Source organism: Choloepus didactylus, chromosome X (assembly GCF_015220235.1).
Source record: "Choloepus didactylus isolate mChoDid1 chromosome X, mChoDid1.pri, whole genome shotgun sequence".
NCBI classification, from domain to species: domain Eukaryota; kingdom Metazoa; phylum Chordata; class Mammalia; order Pilosa; family Megalonychidae; genus Choloepus; species Choloepus didactylus.
Window position 1 is genome coordinate 189,841,316 of NC_051334.1, and position 18,207 is coordinate 189,859,522.

Sequence of the window (18,207 nt, forward strand, 5' to 3'; positions counted from 1 at the left end):
ATTTGGAAAAGCAGGCCACGCAGAGGAGGAAAATATGAAAATTAAAATGTTCTCTTATTTCACCATCTTCAAAAATCTTAGAAGATTTTGATACATTAGCTGTTTCTTTATATTTTGCTGTGCGACCTTTAAGAAGTTCCTTTTCCTTTGCATTTTTGTGTAATTTTTTTTTACATAAATGGGGTCATACTATAGTTACCATTCTATAAGCCGTTTTTAATTTAATTTTGTATTATATAAATATGCACAAAATCCAAATAAAATGTATATGCAATTTATTAGCAATATTTTTTTAGCTTTTTATTTGCATAAATACAATAATACAAAGCCATATATAGAACTCCAACATACCCCCAGCCCCCAGATACCCAGATATACAAATTTTAACATTTTGACCAACTTTGCTGTTTCTTCCTCCCTCCCCTCCCTCCCTCCCTTCCTTCCTTCCTCTCTCTTTCTTTCCATCTATCAATCTATCTATCTATGAACATTTGAGAGCATGTTGCAAATATCTTGCTCCTTGAACACATAATACTTCTATGTACATTTCCTACAAACAAGGATATTCATTCTTTTGAGTATTTTCCATTCAGTGGTATTAATCACATTCACAATGTTGCAGTGCCCTCACCACCATCCATTACTAGAACTTCTCCTTCACCCAAAACAGAAACCCTATGCTTATTTTGAATTAACTCCCTATTGCCCCTGCCCCACTCCCCTAATAACCCATACTCTACTTTCTGTCTCTATGAGTTTGTATAATCTCTGATATTTTCTTTGTGGCCACCATGAAGCTTAAATTTAGTATCCTAAATATATAACAATTTTGTTTGCTTTGATACCAACTTAACTTCAATAACATACATAAACTATGTTCCTATACCCATCCATCCCCCACTTTTATGTAGTTCTTGTTACAAAGTACATATTTATACATTATGCATCCCAAACTATTTATTTATCATTACATTTTATGCATTTGCCTTTTAGATCCTGTGGGAAGTAAAAAGTGGAGTTACAAATAAAAATACAACAGTACTGGAATTTATATTTGCTTGTGTCTTTATTGTTAACCAGAGATCTTTATTTCTTCATGTGGCTTCAATCAATTATCTAGTGTCCTTTTCTTTCAACCTGCAGAACTCCCTTCAGCATTTCTTGTAGGGCTTGTCCAGTGGTGATGAAATCCCTCAGTTCTTGTTTATCTGAGAATGTTTTAATTCCTCCCTCATTTTTGAAAGACAGTTTTGCCAGATTCAGAAATCTTGGTTGGCAAATTTTTGCTTTCACTACTTTAAATATGTCTTCCCACTGCCTTCTTGCCCCCATGGTTTCTGATAAGAAATAGGCACTGAATTTTATTGAGGCTCCTTGTATGTGACATGTGGCTTCTCACTTATGGCCTTCAAATTCTCTCTTTATCTTTGACACTCAACAATTTGATTATAACTTGGTGTTCTGTGAGTCTGTTTGGGTTTATCCTGTTTGGAGTATGTTGAGTATCTTGGATGTGTATATTCATGTCTTTCATTAAATTTGGGAAGTTTTCAGCCATTTTTAAAAATATTTTGTTTGCCTCTTCTCTCTTGATCTCTTTCTTCTCCTTCTGGAACTCTCACAATGTGTACATTGATATGCTTTTTGGTGTCCCACAGGTTCCTTAAGCTCAGTTCAGTTTTCTTCATTCTTTCTTCATTCTGCTCCTCAGATTGGATTATGTCAATTGTTCTTCTTCAAGTTCACTGATACTTTCTACTGCCAGATTCTATGTCCTGTTAAACCCCTCTAGGGAATTTTTAATTTCTGCCACCATGGTCTTTAGCTTTGTTTGGTTCCTTTTCATGGTTTCCAGCTCTCTACTAATAATCTCTTTGTGTTCATCTATCATTTTCCTGATTTCCTTTAGTTCTTTGTCCATGTTTTCCTTTAGCTCTTTGTGCATTTTTGGGATTAGTTTTTAAAAGTCTTTGTGCGGAATATCCCAGGTCTGGTTCTCCTCATTGATGGTTTCTAATGCTTTAATCTTCTCCTTTGTCTGGTCCATCACCTCCCATTTCTTTGAAAGTTTTGTAAGCTTTTGTTGAAACCTGAACATTTTGATGTTTTAGTGCGTTATCACTTGAATTTAGACTCTGTGGTATCTGTTTCTTAAGCTTGTATCCAGCTAGTGTTATGACAGAGTTTTCCTTGGATGCCAGAAGCTAACAAAAAAAAAAAAAGGATAAAAAGGAAAACACCTTTCTCAGTCTTTGAAGATTGACCTGTGGGAGTGTTCTTCAGGGCTTATCCGTACAGTGATTTGGAGAATAGCTCCAGGCCAAAGCATAGAGGCCTCTCTGACCCTTTCCGCATGTGACGTTTGTATTGAGCATGAGAGAGAGGACCTAGGAATTCCCTAATTTACACAGATAAGAATGTCCCCCCTTCTTTAGGAAACAGTTTCCTCACAGTCCCGGGCACAGAACTGTATGTCCTACAGTCAGCAATCCCTTGCCCCAGGCTGCACGACTTCACTGCTCTCCCACAGCATTCTATAGGGAAGCTCAGTGAACTACTGTTTGGGTTTGCTAATGCTGCCATTATGCAGAATACCAGAAATGGACTGGCTTTTATCAACGGGGTTTATTTGGTTACAAAGTTACAGTCTGAAGGCCATGAAAATGTCCAAATTAAGGCACCAACAATCGGTATACCTTCACTGGAGAAAGATCATTGGCAACTTGCTCAAAGTTAAGCCAGTCTAGTCACTTCTATCAAAGTCCAACACCAGAAGTATTGGAAAACTAGATGCAGAAAGGGGGAAATATTGACCATTAATCTGCCTCCTACTCCTGTCTTCTCAATACCACAACTTTTGCTTTGGTTTACTTCTTTGACAATTTAGGTGAAAACTGTAGTGGTTAATCAAAATGTGTCATGTTGGAAAGGGTGAGAGAAGTTAAAGATAATTTTCCTTTATTATTAAAAATCTGTGACTAAATCAACTACCATCTCTCCTCTGCTATAGAACATGGAAACTGTGTAGTTAAAGAAAGCTGTTTCTTTTTAGAATAATGTTTGGGAGACTCGGTCATAACCACCTTATAATATGATTAAGTGAGAGAACATATGTGAAGGCTTCCAGCAAAGTCAGGGGGTGTTTTTCTTTTGTTTTCCTTTCTTTTTTTTTAAATCTACCCATGAAAAGAGATTACTAATCAAATTAATAAGTAAACAGATAAAAAAGTAAAGTGCTCTTTTAATTAATACCAAGGGCATTTAACAGCAGGACTCTATTCACACAACACATTTGCAAATTATAAATGAGTGCCATGTAGTATTTAAAGCATTTACAAAGTTCTTAGAAGCGTTAGAGTTCTGTCCCCCTTCCATGTGTACCAATGTGACTGTGATTCTCAAAGAGAAAGAACAATATTGCTTTTAAAATGTCCTATTAGATAGATTGTTCATTTACATAAACCATCAGCCCCTAATCTGTCCCACTCATGCTCCCCGATTGAAAACACTGAAGCCAGCCCAGGCAGGCAGGGACAGGAAGCCTGGTGTACAGTCCATTCAAGATCTGGCCTCCACCTATCTGTGCAGCTTCATTTCCTGCCACTCTTTTGCACAACATGATCCAGCTAAAGCAAGCTCCTTGTTATCCCTCAAACATTGCCCTTGGCCGTTGCACTGTCCTTTCCTGTATCTTTAGCTGAAGAGTTCTTGGCCATCCTTTGCAATCCAGCTCGCAAGCCACATTGCTTTCTCTGAACCACCTTTTCCAAGACCCGTTGGTACTTTGAACTCCCACAACGCTTTGCTCATGTCTGTTAGAGCGCTTATCTCATCATATGGCAATGATGGATTCACAAATCTGTCTTCCCCACTAGACTGTGAACTCTGGTAGAAGAGACTAAAGCTGACTCATCTTCCAACTTTTCCACTTACCCATAAATACTTAGGATAGTTCTTGACCCAGTAAAGATTCAGTAGATGTGGGACAAAAGTTGTTATTGGGATTAGGGAGGTAAATGACAGAGAGGTCTAAAGGAGAAAAGATAAGAATGAAGGGGGCTCAGAAGTAAAGAAGAAAAGAAATATAAAGAGATTAGGATAAAAGGGTCAGTAAGAGAGGGTAGGCTAGAGAAACATAGGAAGGAAAGTGGAAGGGGGAAGAGTAAAAAGGGCAAGCATGGGATGTCAGAAAGCAAAATAACACCAAGAAAGAGGTGTGGTGTGTGAAATTAGGACACTACAACAAGTTGCTTCTTTTCATAACATAGCTATTAGCATTTCTGAAGGTTATACATACTCATTTTTCCCTAGGAGGAAAGAGGGATGGAAGGAAGGAAAGGCTAGGGTAGGGAGTGAGGCAGCAAACACACAGACTATGAGTTGGGCCACTGCTTTGGGCCTTAGTCTGGGCTGGCCTACTCCCTTGGTCTCCCCTGTTCCTTCACCTCTCTATTCTGATCCAAGCCTGAGTTTTGCCTTCTCTTCTCTCTTCTGCATGGAGGGAGCCTCAGTGAGGGTCCATGTATACACACGTGCATATGTGTGAAGACAAATGGGCTAGTGCACATGTGTGCGTGCTCGTTTCCCATTGGGTATTTGATTGGTTGTATTACTCTGAAGAATAGGCCAAAGGGCAGGCCTTGGAAAGCCCCCAGCTACCTCTGCCTTTGCTGTGTCAGAGGGGCCTATTTGCATAGCTCTATAGGTAGGCTATGGCTCCTGCTTGCAGCCCTGCAAGGGTGAAAAACCCTGGCGTGCCCCCTAGCTTGCTGAACACATTTACAGTGCATGAAGGGTGGGATGTTGTTATCCTGATGCGTGTAAACATGCCATAGTATTTATTATATCTTTAAGGCAAAATGACTCTGCAGACTCACCAAGCTCTCTTCCTCACAGGAGATGTGCCACTTGATGGTTGCAGCCTTTTGGAGTTATTTGTCGGGTAACCAAAATGTGTCTCGTGCCTATAGAAAGCAGCATGGTGCAGCCCTGGAAAAAGTCAGGAGCCCAGCTTGCTAGTTCAAGCTCTGCCACTCAGTCTGAAGCTGAGTTTTCCCATCTGTCAAATGGGAGTAATGTCACCCATCCACCTCAAAGGTTTGCTGAGAGGATCAGATCACATACTATGAAGGACCCCACATGTGAGCAGTGGTTTTCATAGCCATTCTCTTGTCTGATCCTCTCAACAATCCTGCTAATTTATCTGATCCTCATTTTACAGATGAAGAAACTGAAGCTCAAAGAGGAGAAGTGACTTGGCCAAAGCCAAATAGCTAGTGAGTGGTAAAGCCAGGACAACACAAGTTTTCCATTTTCAAATTCATCTTCTATCATCCCCAGACAGAAACCTGGCCACTGTTTCTAGAAAGCAAAAGAAATAATTACCTAAGGAGAGGAGAAATGAAATGGGTGTCTTGGGGGCAGTTGAGGAAGGGAACCCTTTTCCTCTGTACTCGTTTATAACTATTGATTTAGGAACTATATAAATGTTATTGTTGTCTCTCTATATATATATATTTTTTTTTCATTGTGACTCTAAATCATGGGGATTTTTGTATGAATTCTGAATATGTTCGTATCTTTAGGGTCCTACGTACTAATGGGAAACTGGGTCAGAGAAAGACCCCACAATCCATAGATATTCAGTTTGATATGACCAGCTTGCCTTCTAAATGCTGTCAGTATTCAGCATGAAGTATCTCCACCACCAGGAAGAGGGTGCCTGCTCTTCACTCCAGATTCAAACATGTGCTAAATGAATGAATTAAATTCCTCAAAATCTGTGGCTAGTTGTTTTCAGAACTGATTCCATTCCTCCCTCACTTGACAAATTATTTCATTAATTTTCTAGGAGGAGTGTTTGGATATATGATTTTGGTTTTCTTTTCCTAGAAATCTAAATACTTGATAGAATAGCAGTTTATTATTATTGTAATCATATTTATTATTTCTTTGGATATGTGGCATAGATAACTAAAAGCAAAGCAGAAAAATGAGAGAAGAGACAGTGAGAGACAGAAAGCAAAGAGAAGGCAGAGAGATGGAGATTAAAAGAGTACAGGAGGGAAGATAAAGTACAAGGAACAGAGATAAACAGACAGAAAAAGATACCAAACACGGATTTAAGAAAGTGTGTCCACTTAATGAGTTAATTAGCCAAGTTATTTTAAAAAATCCTCTTGTGCATCTCACAATCTTAGAAACTAGCTGAGTTTCAAATGCATTCTGCATTGAATCCTCAAATATTTCACACTTAGCACAGATGGAGCTTAATAGACTGGAGTGCAAAGGCAGAGAAAATTTCCCAAAACCATTTGTGGTATATTGAATTATGTACCCTAGAAAAAAACATGTTTTTAATCTTAATGCTCATTCCTGTAGAAGTGAACCCATTGTAAATAGGACCTCTGGAAGATGTTATTTTTATTCAAGTGGCCCAGTGAGGGTGGATGAGGGTGGGACTTAATCAAGATTGCTAGAGGCCTTATAAAGAGGACCAAGAAGTCACAGAAGTGAGAAAGGAGAGGGCATTGCCATGTGACAAGGGGCAGAGATACAAACCAAGGAACCCCAAGGATTGTGGCAAGCCAACACAAAAAAGCTGCCAACCCTAGGAGGAAATAAGCCTTCTAGCCTACAAAATTGTGAGATTCTAAATTCCCCTAATTTAAGCCCAAACTGGCTTGTGATATTTGTGATAGCAGCTCAGGCAAACTAAGACACTGTTCAAAGGGTCATCCTTCATAATTAGAGACACACAGAGAGACATCAGTAGAGACAGGGAGGGAGGGAATATAATGCTTTACTTTAGGAAAATATATTCAGATATGTAAAGCATTAATTTGTAAGATGTTCTGCATTCCTGATCCATAGATAATAACTAATTTGTGAATACACATGCATTATATGTTTTATATTGTACCCTTGAATAATTCACATACAGCACACATGGTGGTTAATAAGCTTAATAAGCTGGGGCACAAGGGTGGAAATCCGATGGGGAAGTAAGAAAAATTTTCCAATCAGCTCAAAGCTTCAGTCCTCACTTGGGCAGACAAGAGGATACGCAGAGACACAAAATATCAGAGTTGTAATTAAGAAAACACATTCAGTTAATTGACGCAATGAATTAATTTGCTAAACTTGTAATTTTACATCCATAGAAACAATCTAGGTTGTGAATATGTATACATATGCAAAACTTGATTTCCATTGTTGCTTTGACTATTTCACACTGGACCTAGATAGCCTACAATCCAAGGGAAGAAATGGAAAATCTTCCTAATCTAGTAAAACTCCAGTTTTCACTGAGAATTCCCCTTGCCTCTTTGGAAGAGAGACAGCAAGACAGAAAGAGAAGGAAAGAAGGAAAGAAAAGGAGAGAATTGAAGAAAATATATTCAGTTATTTGAAACAGACAGTTAATTTGCTAAGCTTTTAAAAAGTCTGCTTGCTTTACATTTCACATTCCACAAAATATAGCTAGTTTATGAATACATATTTATCATGTGTTTTATATATTAAATATTTCACATGATCACAGATAGGGTTAATAGGCTGGGATTCAGGAACTGGAGACTAAGATTGAAACTGGAGAAAATCGCCCAAGCTGATCAAAGTCCAATGTTGTTAAAAATAAGTCATCAATGCCTTTTTTAAAACAATACACTTTATTTTTAAGGCAGTTTTAGGTTTACAGAAAAGTTGCACAGGAAGTAGAGAGAGTTCCCATATGCCTTCTCTCCCCACATGCCCTCTCTCCCCACACACACACCTCAATGTCTTTTTAGTGGGGGGAGAGGGTAAAGGGAAAAAGTGGAGAAAAAGGAGTAAAAATGGACCCACACAGAAGAGATAGAAGGAAGAAAGACAGAAAGGAAACGATTGAAAAAGAAGCAGACGTAAAGAGAGAGAAACTCTCAAGTTGCGATAAGGAAAACATGCCACACTTTTGTATGAGATTCTTTACTAAATTAAAAATAAGATTACTTGTATTTTTCATGTTCACATAAACAAGTTAGGGTGTGAATACACACACAATATGGATTGTTTATTGGGCTTTGGATGACCAGATGGTGCTTCCTAGACTTAGGTATAAAGGAGTAGTAGGTTTGGAAACTGGGAAATTATCTCACTTGGGAGACATGCCAAAACCAAATGTGAGTGGAGGGGGAAAGGTGAAAAAATAAGAAGCTCTGACAAGAAGGTAATAGAATGGTTAGATTGCATGAGTCTTTGTGGACTATTTTAGGGATTTGAGCTTTTATTCTTTGAGAGTTAGGGAACCATTGGAGGGTCTTGAGCAGAGGAGACACATGATCTGACTTATGTTTTAATAGGATCACTCTGGATACTGGGCTAAGAGTGCACTAAAGCGGGGCAAGGACAGAAGCAATGATACAGTTAGAAAGCTATTACAGTATTCTAGGTGAGAGATGATGGTGTCTTAGACCAGGGTGGTAGTGATAGAGGTGGTGAGAAGTGGTCAAATTATGAAAGTATTTTGAAGAAACAACTGGCAGGGTTTGATGACTGATTGGGTATATGTGTGTATGTGTTTGTTCATATGTGTGCACACATATATACGTGTGCATGTGCACACACATGTGAGAGAGATAGCAGCACACACACACAGAGAGAGAGAGATGCAGAGAGAAACAGAGAGTGGTGTGAGAAGTCAGCAATGATGTGATGATACTAAGGATTTTAAAAATTTTGGCCTGGGCACCTGAGTGGTATACCATTTACTGAAATAGGGAAGTCTTTTGGAGGAGCCAGTTTGGAAAGGGATGAATGGATGAGGAAAATAAGAGCTCAGGTTTGAGCTTGTTAGGTCAAGATACCTATTGGATCCACAAGTGGTGAGATACAAGTGAGATACAAGTGGTAAGATATAAGTGAAGAGTTGAGTGAAGAGGACAGACAGAAGATATAATTTTGAGAATCATCAAAATTCAAGGTATTATTTAATGACACTGGCTGGGTGAGAATGCCAAAGAGTGAGTAATACAGAAAAGATAAGAGTTACAAGTATTGAGCTCTGAGGGCTTCCAATGTTTAGAAATAAGAAGGACTCAGCAAAGGAGACTGGAAAGGAGTAGTCAGTGAGGTAGGAAGGAAACCAGCAAAGCACAGTGGTCTAAAATCTCAATGAAGAATGATTCTAGAAAGAGGAAAATTCAAATTGTTAAGTGCTGCTGACAAACCTGATAAGACTGAGAATTGACCACTGGATTTAGCAACATGGGATAATAATTAGTACCTCATAGGGCTGCTGTGAGGATGCAAAGTTAATACTCTAAAAACCACTTAGAAACTTGCCTGGCACATAGTAAGAGCTCAATAATTGTTCACTCTTATTTTGGGGGATCAGCCTACATTCTGTTATGTGAACTTTTGGTTCTACTGAAATAAGTCTATTGAAGCAGTGGAGTATGGTGGTTAAAAAAATATAAGCTGTAGAGCCAACCTATCTGGGCTTGAATTCAGGCTCCACTTCTTAGTATCTAGGTGACTGCCTGCAAGTTATTGAATCTCTCTTTGCCTCAGTTTCTTGACCTGTAAAATGAGGATTAAAAATAGTACCTACCTCATAGGGTTGTTGTGAAGATTAGATATTTAAAGAATGTAAAGTGCTAGGTGAGTGACTATCACATAGTAAGTGCCATAGGAGAGATTGTTATCTTTTATTATTATTTAAATAAGAGCATTAATTTATTTGAATGAACTGGTGTCAAAATTGCCCTCATCAAGCTGTATTGGTACACTGTTAACATACCTTCTAACACCCACACACACAAATCACACTGCTTTGTGATTATTAAAGACACCTTGTTAATTGGACTTCGGAGATGCTGGGATGTCTTGTCTTGAATATAAGTTTGAGAAGTTTTGTGAACTGAATTGGGCACCAACTTGATATAACAATGTTTGACTACATTCTCTTAATTTTATTCTCATTCCAGGAGAATATGTCGTCATGACAACCCACTTCCATCTCAAGCGAAAAATTGGCTACTTTGTGATCCAGACATACTTGCCATGTATCATGACTGTCATTCTGTCACAGGTGTCTTTCTGGCTCAACAGAGAGTCTGTCCCTGCCCGCACAGTCTTTGGTGAGTGTTGGGTTATGGAGAATGGGGGAAGGACATTTACAAAGCTTGGGCATAATAGAGGAAAGGAAGGTAGAAGAACCATTCCTGGAGATAATGAGAGCAACACCTAAGTCCAGCAGTCATAACTGAGTCATTATGTGCTGGGTCTCCAGGAAAATGAATTCTTAACAAGGAAGTAGGAATAAGAAAAATGTTGGAATAGTAAGGTTATTAAAATGCTTCCTATCTCAGCCAGGTTTGCCCCAGGAGCTGGGAGAGACTGAAGCTTCAGTGAAAGTGAGGTGAGATTAGTGGGCAGAGCTGGTGAAGGGTGGTGGAGAACCAAGCTGACAGCAAGGAAGTAGATCTGGGGCTTTTATATTTGACCCTTTTATTGCGTGAACTTCTGACTTTGTTGCTCCTCCTCCAGCCTTTCTGGAAGTATGAATTATCTCATAATCAGTAAAAGCTGCACAAAGTTTGAAGGGATTTTCAATAGTGCCTATAGTCACTGAGATTTTCTGCAATATGAGTTTGCTGATGTCTATGAAGAGATTTGCGTACCATTAGCACTTCTTCCTTGGAGAAGTAAAGCATGTAAAACATTTTCTGCCTGTTTTTCCCACTAAGATATTTTAGGAGATAAGTATTAACTGTTTTAGGCTACATGAACTGCCTTCATGGCAATGATGGCTATGAGGCATGTACTTTGATGTACTGGAGCAGTCAATAATGTTTCAGAGAGGCAGCATTTTAGGTCAAGGACAGAAAGAGCCATAGTGACCTGTAAAGTAGAAAGAAAACAAGAATGGTATGATATCATGGATGGCAAGAGAGAAGAGTGTTTGAAGAAGCAGGGAATAGTCACCTGAGTTGAATTCTACTGCGTTTAGGTAAGATGTAGACAGAAAATGTCTACTGGGTATGGCAATAGGCTTAGTTTTGAGCGGTCTTGAAAAGAACAGTTCTAGCGATATGGAGGGAGCAGAAGCTATCATGGAGACAACTGATGTTCAAAATACATCACCTTTTGAAAATATAGCAAACTATATATTCTGAAAAGTCTTCCTCTACAAAATCTTAGAAAATCTAGGTAAAGTATAGAAAGCATTCTTTTATGTTAATATATGAACTCATAAGAAATTAAAGGAAATATTCAAGGGCCCAAATGAAAGAAGTAACTGAAAACTGGAGTGTTAATCACATGAACTGATACTGTTGTAACAGGAAGGTGGATAGATGGACTGCTGGTCTTGGTAACCAAGAGTTTGGGTTTTAATGTTACATAAGAAAGGGATTGAGCTTAACTGAAAATAATAATTAGAACTAGGACTGTGGTAGACTGAAAAATAACCACCAAAGAGAAACAGGTCCTAATTCCTGGTATCTTTGAACGTTACCTTATCTGGAAAAAGAGACTTAAGTTAATGATCTTGATATGGGGGGGATGACCCTGGGTTATCCAGGTGGGTCCAATGTAATCACAAGGGTCCTTATAAGTGGGAGGTAAAGAGAGATTTGACTACAGAGGAGAGGGCCATGTGATGGAAGCAGAAGAGATTTGAAGATACTATGCTGCTGGCTTGAAAATTGAGGAAGGGTCATGAACCAGGGTATCCACAGAATGCAGTTCTAGAAACTGGAAAAGACAGGGAAACGGATTCTCCCTCTAGAGCCTCTAGAGGGAGGGCAGCCCTAATGACTTCTTGATCTTGGCCCACTAAAACTGATTTCACACTTCTTGCCTCCAGAATTGTAAGAGAATACATTTTTATTGTTTTAAGCTGATAAATTTGTGGTAATTTGTTACATAGGAAACTAATGCAAAGATTCTTTCCATAAATCTAATAGCATTGAAGGTTTAGACCCTCAATACAAGAATACAGTCATCATTGCAGGAAGACAATAAGAAAGCAAGTTTATTTTGCCCTGGACTCTATGTGAGAAATATAATTCTTTAAGAAAGTATTTTTTAATTCAAACTTGGCCTCACATGAGTTTAGAGTTCATATTTACACTAACTGCACAGTGTGAGAAACTCCAAGCTGAAACATGAATGTCATAAGTGATTGCAGAATTTTAATGTAAGAACAAGAGTCAAGAATAGCCTAAAGAGGAGCAAGAACAAAGTGGAGGGACTTGGGACTTGACCACCACAAGATATCAAGAATAATTAAAAAGCTATAGTAATTAGGACAGTGTGGTGCTGGCACAAGGATAGAGAAATAAATGAATGAAACACTATAGAGAACCCCAAAGGAGATCCACATATATGAAAACTTGATTTTTGACAGAGATACCATTGTAGAGGGTTAATTTGAGATTGATCATGGGCTGAAATATAAAAGCTAAAAGTACATTTTCTTCTAAGGACTTTATAAGGCAATATCTTTGCAACTTTTGGTAGGCAGAAGTGTCTTACTGCACAAAAAAGCAATAATAGTAAAGAAAAAGAACTAATAAATTTGATTTTATCAAAATTAAAATTTTCTGCTTATCAAAGGATAACATTAAGAAAATGAAAAGGCAAGCTACAGAGTGAGAGAAAATATTCTATATATGTATATATCTGACATAGGATCTATATCCAAAAAAAAAAATAATTCCTACAATTCAATAATAAAAAGACAAAGAAAATGGATAAAAGACTTCCACAGATATTTCACCAAAAAATTTATATATACAAATACTGATAAGCACATGAGAACATTCTTAACATAATTTTTAATCAGGGGAATGCAAATTAAAACCTCATGGAGACATCACTTTACAAACACTGGAATGACTAAAGGTAAAAAGACTGATAATATGAAATATTGATGAAGTTGAGAAATTGGAACTCTCATATTACTGTTGGTGGGGATGTAAAATGGTGCAACCACTTTGGAAAAACAGTTTGGTAATTTCTTATAAAGTTAAAAATGTATTTATCCTTTAATCTAGGTATTCCACTACTAGATATATACCCAAGTGAAATGAAAACATATATTCGAAAAAGTCTTATACAAGATTGTTCATAGCAGCTTTATTCATAAAAGCCAAAACGCACAAGTCATCCAAAACTAAATCAACAAATGAATGGGTGATATTCATTTGTTGATTTAATTTTGGATGACCACACTGTGATATAGTCATACAACCAGCGGGAAAAAAAAATGAATGAACTATAGATTCACATAACAATATGGATGAACCTCAAAAATTATGTTAAGCAAAAGAAACCAGACACAAAAATAGCACACAATATTTTATCTTCATGAAATTCTAAAACAGGCAAAACTAAGCTGTGGTGTTAGAGATCAAAGCAGTGGTTTCTTCTAGGGTAGTAGATTAACTGAAAATTGATATGAGGGAATTTGCTGGTGTGATGGAAATGTTTCATATCATGATTGGGGTAGTGGTTATACAATTGTATACATTTATCCAATTAAAACATTTTATTTTGACATATGTACATTATACTCCAATTTTAAAATGCAGATCTACTGGGATTCCAGATATTTGAGTTATCAGACACAGAACTTCAAATAGCTATTATGGATATGTTTAAGCAGATGTAAAAACATGAGAATTCCAGCAGATAAATGGAAATTAATTGATGGAAATAGAAAGAGAAAAATTGATAGAGGGGAAGCATGTGAACAAGAGAGTAAGCATGTTGGAAATTCTAGAACTACATATAAAAACTCAGTGGTTGAGATACATTTGAAGGAAGAATTCCTGAACTGGATCATAGGTCGGAAGAAAATATACAGTATGAGATGCAAAAAAGACAAAAATAATTAAAATGCACAAGAGAGAGTTTTACAAGATATAAGATTAATAGAGAAGGTTTAACATGCATATAATTTGAGTTCTAGAAGTAGAGAAATGAGCAAATGGTATCAGAGCAATATTTGAAGAGATAATAGCAGAGCAGTCTCCAAACCTGATGAATGACATAAAGCCATAATTACAAGAAGCCCTACCAACCCAAGTAAGATAAGCTAAAAGACATACAAACAGAGACACATTATAGTTAAACTGCTGAAAACAAAAACCAAAGAGAAAAATTGTAAATGTGGCCTGAAAAGTATGCATTGATTTTAAAGTCAACTGACTTTAACAGAAATAATAAAGACATTTTGAGACAAAAATAATAAAACAATAAAAATTCATCATCATCAGTCCATCACTTAAAGAAATATTTAGGGTGTTCATCAAGCAAAAGGAAAATTCTCCCAGAAGAAAGGTTGAAGATGGATAAAAGAAGAAGAATGAAAATGATAAATATGGGTGTAATGCTAAGTAAGTATTGAATGTATAAAATAGATGATTGTTCATTGGTTATAAAATATATTTAGAATAAAATACCATTCTATAATGTAATTTATGTAAGTATTAATGGAAATAGAGCTTTCTAAGAATTTTCTTTGTCAAGGAAAATGTAAAAGTACCGATTAATATTAGATTTTCATAAGTGAAGAATGCATGCTAACTGAAATTTCATACATTGCTGCTGGAAATGTTAAATGGTACAACCACTTTGATAAACATTTTGGCAATCTCATATAAAGTTAAACAGATGCTTACCATATAATCTTGCAGTTTCATCCCTGGGTGTTTATCAAGAGAAATGAAAGCATATGCCAACACAGAGATTCATATGTAAATTTTCACAGAAACTTTAATCATAATGGTCAAACATTGTAAACAATCCAAATGTTCATTAACAGGTGAATGGAAAAACAAATCATGTTTTATCAATGCAATGAAATACTACTCAGCAATTAAAAGGAATGAACTCTTGATAGATGCAACAATATGAATGAACCTCAAAACAATTATGCTTAATGAAGGAAGCCAGACACAAAGTGTACACACTGTATGATATTTATTTGAAACTCTAGGAAAGAAAAATCTAATCCTGTAAGAAAGAAGACTGGTAGTTACCTAGGGCCAAAGTGGGGATGAAATGGGTACAAAGTGACCTTTTTGAGTGATTAAAGTATTTTACAGATGATACTTATAATGAAAGGGAAAGAGAGGCCAACCAGATAGTAGAAGTCTCAAAGGAGCACAGTTTATCACAGAACTGTGACAGAGTAACTGGTCTAGGGAGTACTGTCAAATAAGACATGGACCCCACCTCTTGAGTTCTTTATCTTGAACTGTAAATGAAGAACCATCCTTTGAGAACTGAAACAGTGTACTCAAGAGGAGAATCAGCTTTAAGTTAAGACCAAAAGGATGGGGGTACATTCAGAAAAGAGGCTGAGAATATAGGTGACTTGCTCATCATAGAGGAGCAGAGTTGGAAAGTTGGGAGGTTTGGGTGAAAGCAGTTGTAATGAAGTTATGGGGTTTTGAGTCAGATTCAGTAATGCGCTTTGTAAAACAGGATTAAGCCTGACTGACTGTAAATTATCAAAAAAAGCTCACCCTTGTGGTGGTGTCTGAGGTAAGCACGTATACAAAGCATGATTAATTCAATGTTCTCCTAAGGGAGGATGCATGCTCATTTTCAGTGCAATGGTCTGAAATGTTTTAATTTTTGTGTCTCTAGGACCTACTCCTGTGTAAAGCACGCAACAGGCAGTTGGTAACATTGGAGAAAAGAAGCAAATAAGAACTATATTATCAAAAATAATAATAACAATATAGTTACTATAAAAAATATTATTCACTCTGATGGGAGCAAATGTAGTGCAGTATGATGGGTTGTGGTCCACGCCTGAAGATTAAAGTCAGCTTCATCCATCACACATGCACTGAGGGCCAAGTACTGTGCTCGGTGCTGGAGATATGGACAAGTTCCTCATGGTCCATGCTCTGAAGCAACTCCTGGTTTGCTGGGACAGATATATGATATCAAGTATACTAGAGTTTTAGAATTGCTCAAAGGAAGTGAAGGAGTGTACGTTGGGGAGGGAAGAGGGCGTTGGTCAGTTATACCTGAGCAGTTCCAAAAGACTTCATAGAAAATTCTGAAAGAGAAGCCCAGGTGTAGGCCTGGATCTCCTATTAAAATTCTGAGCCTCTCTTTTTCCATCCATGAAGTGTACCAAATGCTTGATTGAGGATCCTACCAGCTCCGACTAGCTAACAGCTCTCCAGAAGATGACAGTTCTAATTAAGTCCTAGAGAATAGAGCTATAAAAATCTCTGCTGGGATACGGCATAAAACACTTCTGTTGTGGTAGTTCTCTTTATTCATGTACTGGCACACTGCTGTGAGGGTGCCAGGGTGGGCAACTACATTCATTGATAACCATAACTGAGGAAGCTTGCTTTCCCCATGAGATACCCCCTGCTTTGTGTGATCAGAGCCTTAGGCCCATTCACAGTTTACCAGGTTATAAAATCAGGTAATTTGTTAATAGGTACTAGCCATTTCGCTATTTCCTGTCATGCCTAAAATGTGTTTTTGCTCATCAGCCTTGCTGACCCCCCTGCCTAATTTGTGCAAAGGTGCTCTTTTAGGGTCTCACTATTGAAATTGGATTGAGTCTTTTCCAAGCTGAATTTTCATTTATATAACAATGTAAAAGTAAGGTGTTCAAGGAGGCAAGAGGGAAGAGGAGACTACAGAGGCTGCAGCACACATGTAGCATTAACAGAGCCACTGCCTTATCTGCTCACTTTTCTGCATAGCAGCTCTCACTATTAGGACTTCCGTTAGACTTCCATCCATGCCCTCTTGACCCAGGCTCATGAGACTCACATTCTCCATCCTCTTCAGCATGTCAGTGCTCAGAAAGTTATTCTGACCATCCCCACTTACTCAGGTCTAGATGTCTTTGGGTATAGCATCTATACATCCTTATCAAAATTCTGGGGGTGAAAGCAATAGGGATTATTCATAAACAGTGAGACTGGAGGCACAGAAAGATTAAGGAAATTGCCCAAGATACAAAGCAAGTAAGTAACAGAACACAGGACTTTTTATTGCTAGTATAGCACTCATCTAGACTAGGATACAATTGCTAACAATTATAAAGCTATTATGATAATATTATTGTTAACAATGGGTTTATAATTACATGACGATAATTAATTATACAATTATGACAATACTATTGTTAACAAAAACAATAGTAATGTTAATTATAGAAGCTACTATTTATTGATTGCTCTGTGCCAGGTATTGTGCCGTGGACTTTATAAACATTATGTCATTGAATCCCTCAAGAAATCACTGAGCCTGATATCATCCATGTTCACTTTATACAGGGTAAAATTGAGGCTTAGTGAGGTAAAACTCTTTGTTCAAGATCATATTACTAGTAAGTGGGATTGCCCAGACTTTAGTCTAGTTTAGTCTGACTCTAAAGTTCATGCTATTAAACACAACACTAGGTATGTTTAAAATTTTGGAAAGATAGGAAAAATTTTAAACAATAGAATTTAAAAGCGAATGAAAGAAAATCTTTAATTTAGGTGAACAACGCCACCAACCAAACAATCAGTTGGTCTAAAATCAGACTCTGGTTTGGCCAAAACTCACAAGAAATAGATGTGGGAATAGCTTTGATAGTCCATGAAGCTCAATAGGGGCCCAAAGTGTCATGTGGCCACAGATCCAATTTCCACAATAGTTTGCTGAGTTATTAGGAGAAGGGTGTCCAGGATAAAGGAAGTGAAAACTTTACTGTGTTCAGACCATGTCCAGAGTTTTAAGCTCAGTTCTGGGCTATCAGGATGGGGAAAGAGGAGAAATAAGAGAAAGAACCAGAGATGTTAAGTCTGGAAATGAGCAGATTCATGAGGAACCATGGCCACCCTTTTCAGGACTGAAGGGCTGTCCAAGAGATGAGGGAGCAGACTTTTCTTTGCAATGTGGCCATAGAAAGAAGCTCTGAGTTCAATCAATGGGCTGAGAGTTAGAGGAAGACAGGTTTCAGCTAATAAGGTAAGGTTTTCTAATTTAAAAAAAGTTTCTTACAATAGAATGAGCTACTTAATTTTCACTAGAAGTGTTTAAGCATAGGCTAGAGGACAACTGTCATAAGTACTGTTCTGGAGATTCCTATGCCTGTCACATTGGGATGGGGTAGTTACTAGGTGGACCCATCCAGTTTTGACATTCTCTGTTTTTGTACTTGAAAGGGGCTATTTTGAGTGGGCCAAA

The 18,207-nt window shown here is 37.5% G+C and overlaps 1 protein-coding gene across 2 annotated transcripts in view; it reads left to right on the forward strand.

Moving 5' to 3' along the window:
• The window catches only part of GABRA3 (gamma-aminobutyric acid type A receptor subunit alpha3), a 406,943-nt gene that overhangs the window by 377,261 nt on the left and 11,475 nt on the right, over positions 1–18,207 (forward strand). For both annotated transcript variants that reach the window (XM_037822441.1, XM_037822442.1), the window contains exon 8: positions 9,966–10,118. In XM_037822441.1, coding sequence (XP_037678369.1) covers positions 9,966–10,118 — 153 coding nt within the window. The remainder of the gene's footprint in view (positions 1–9,965; positions 10,119–18,207) is intronic.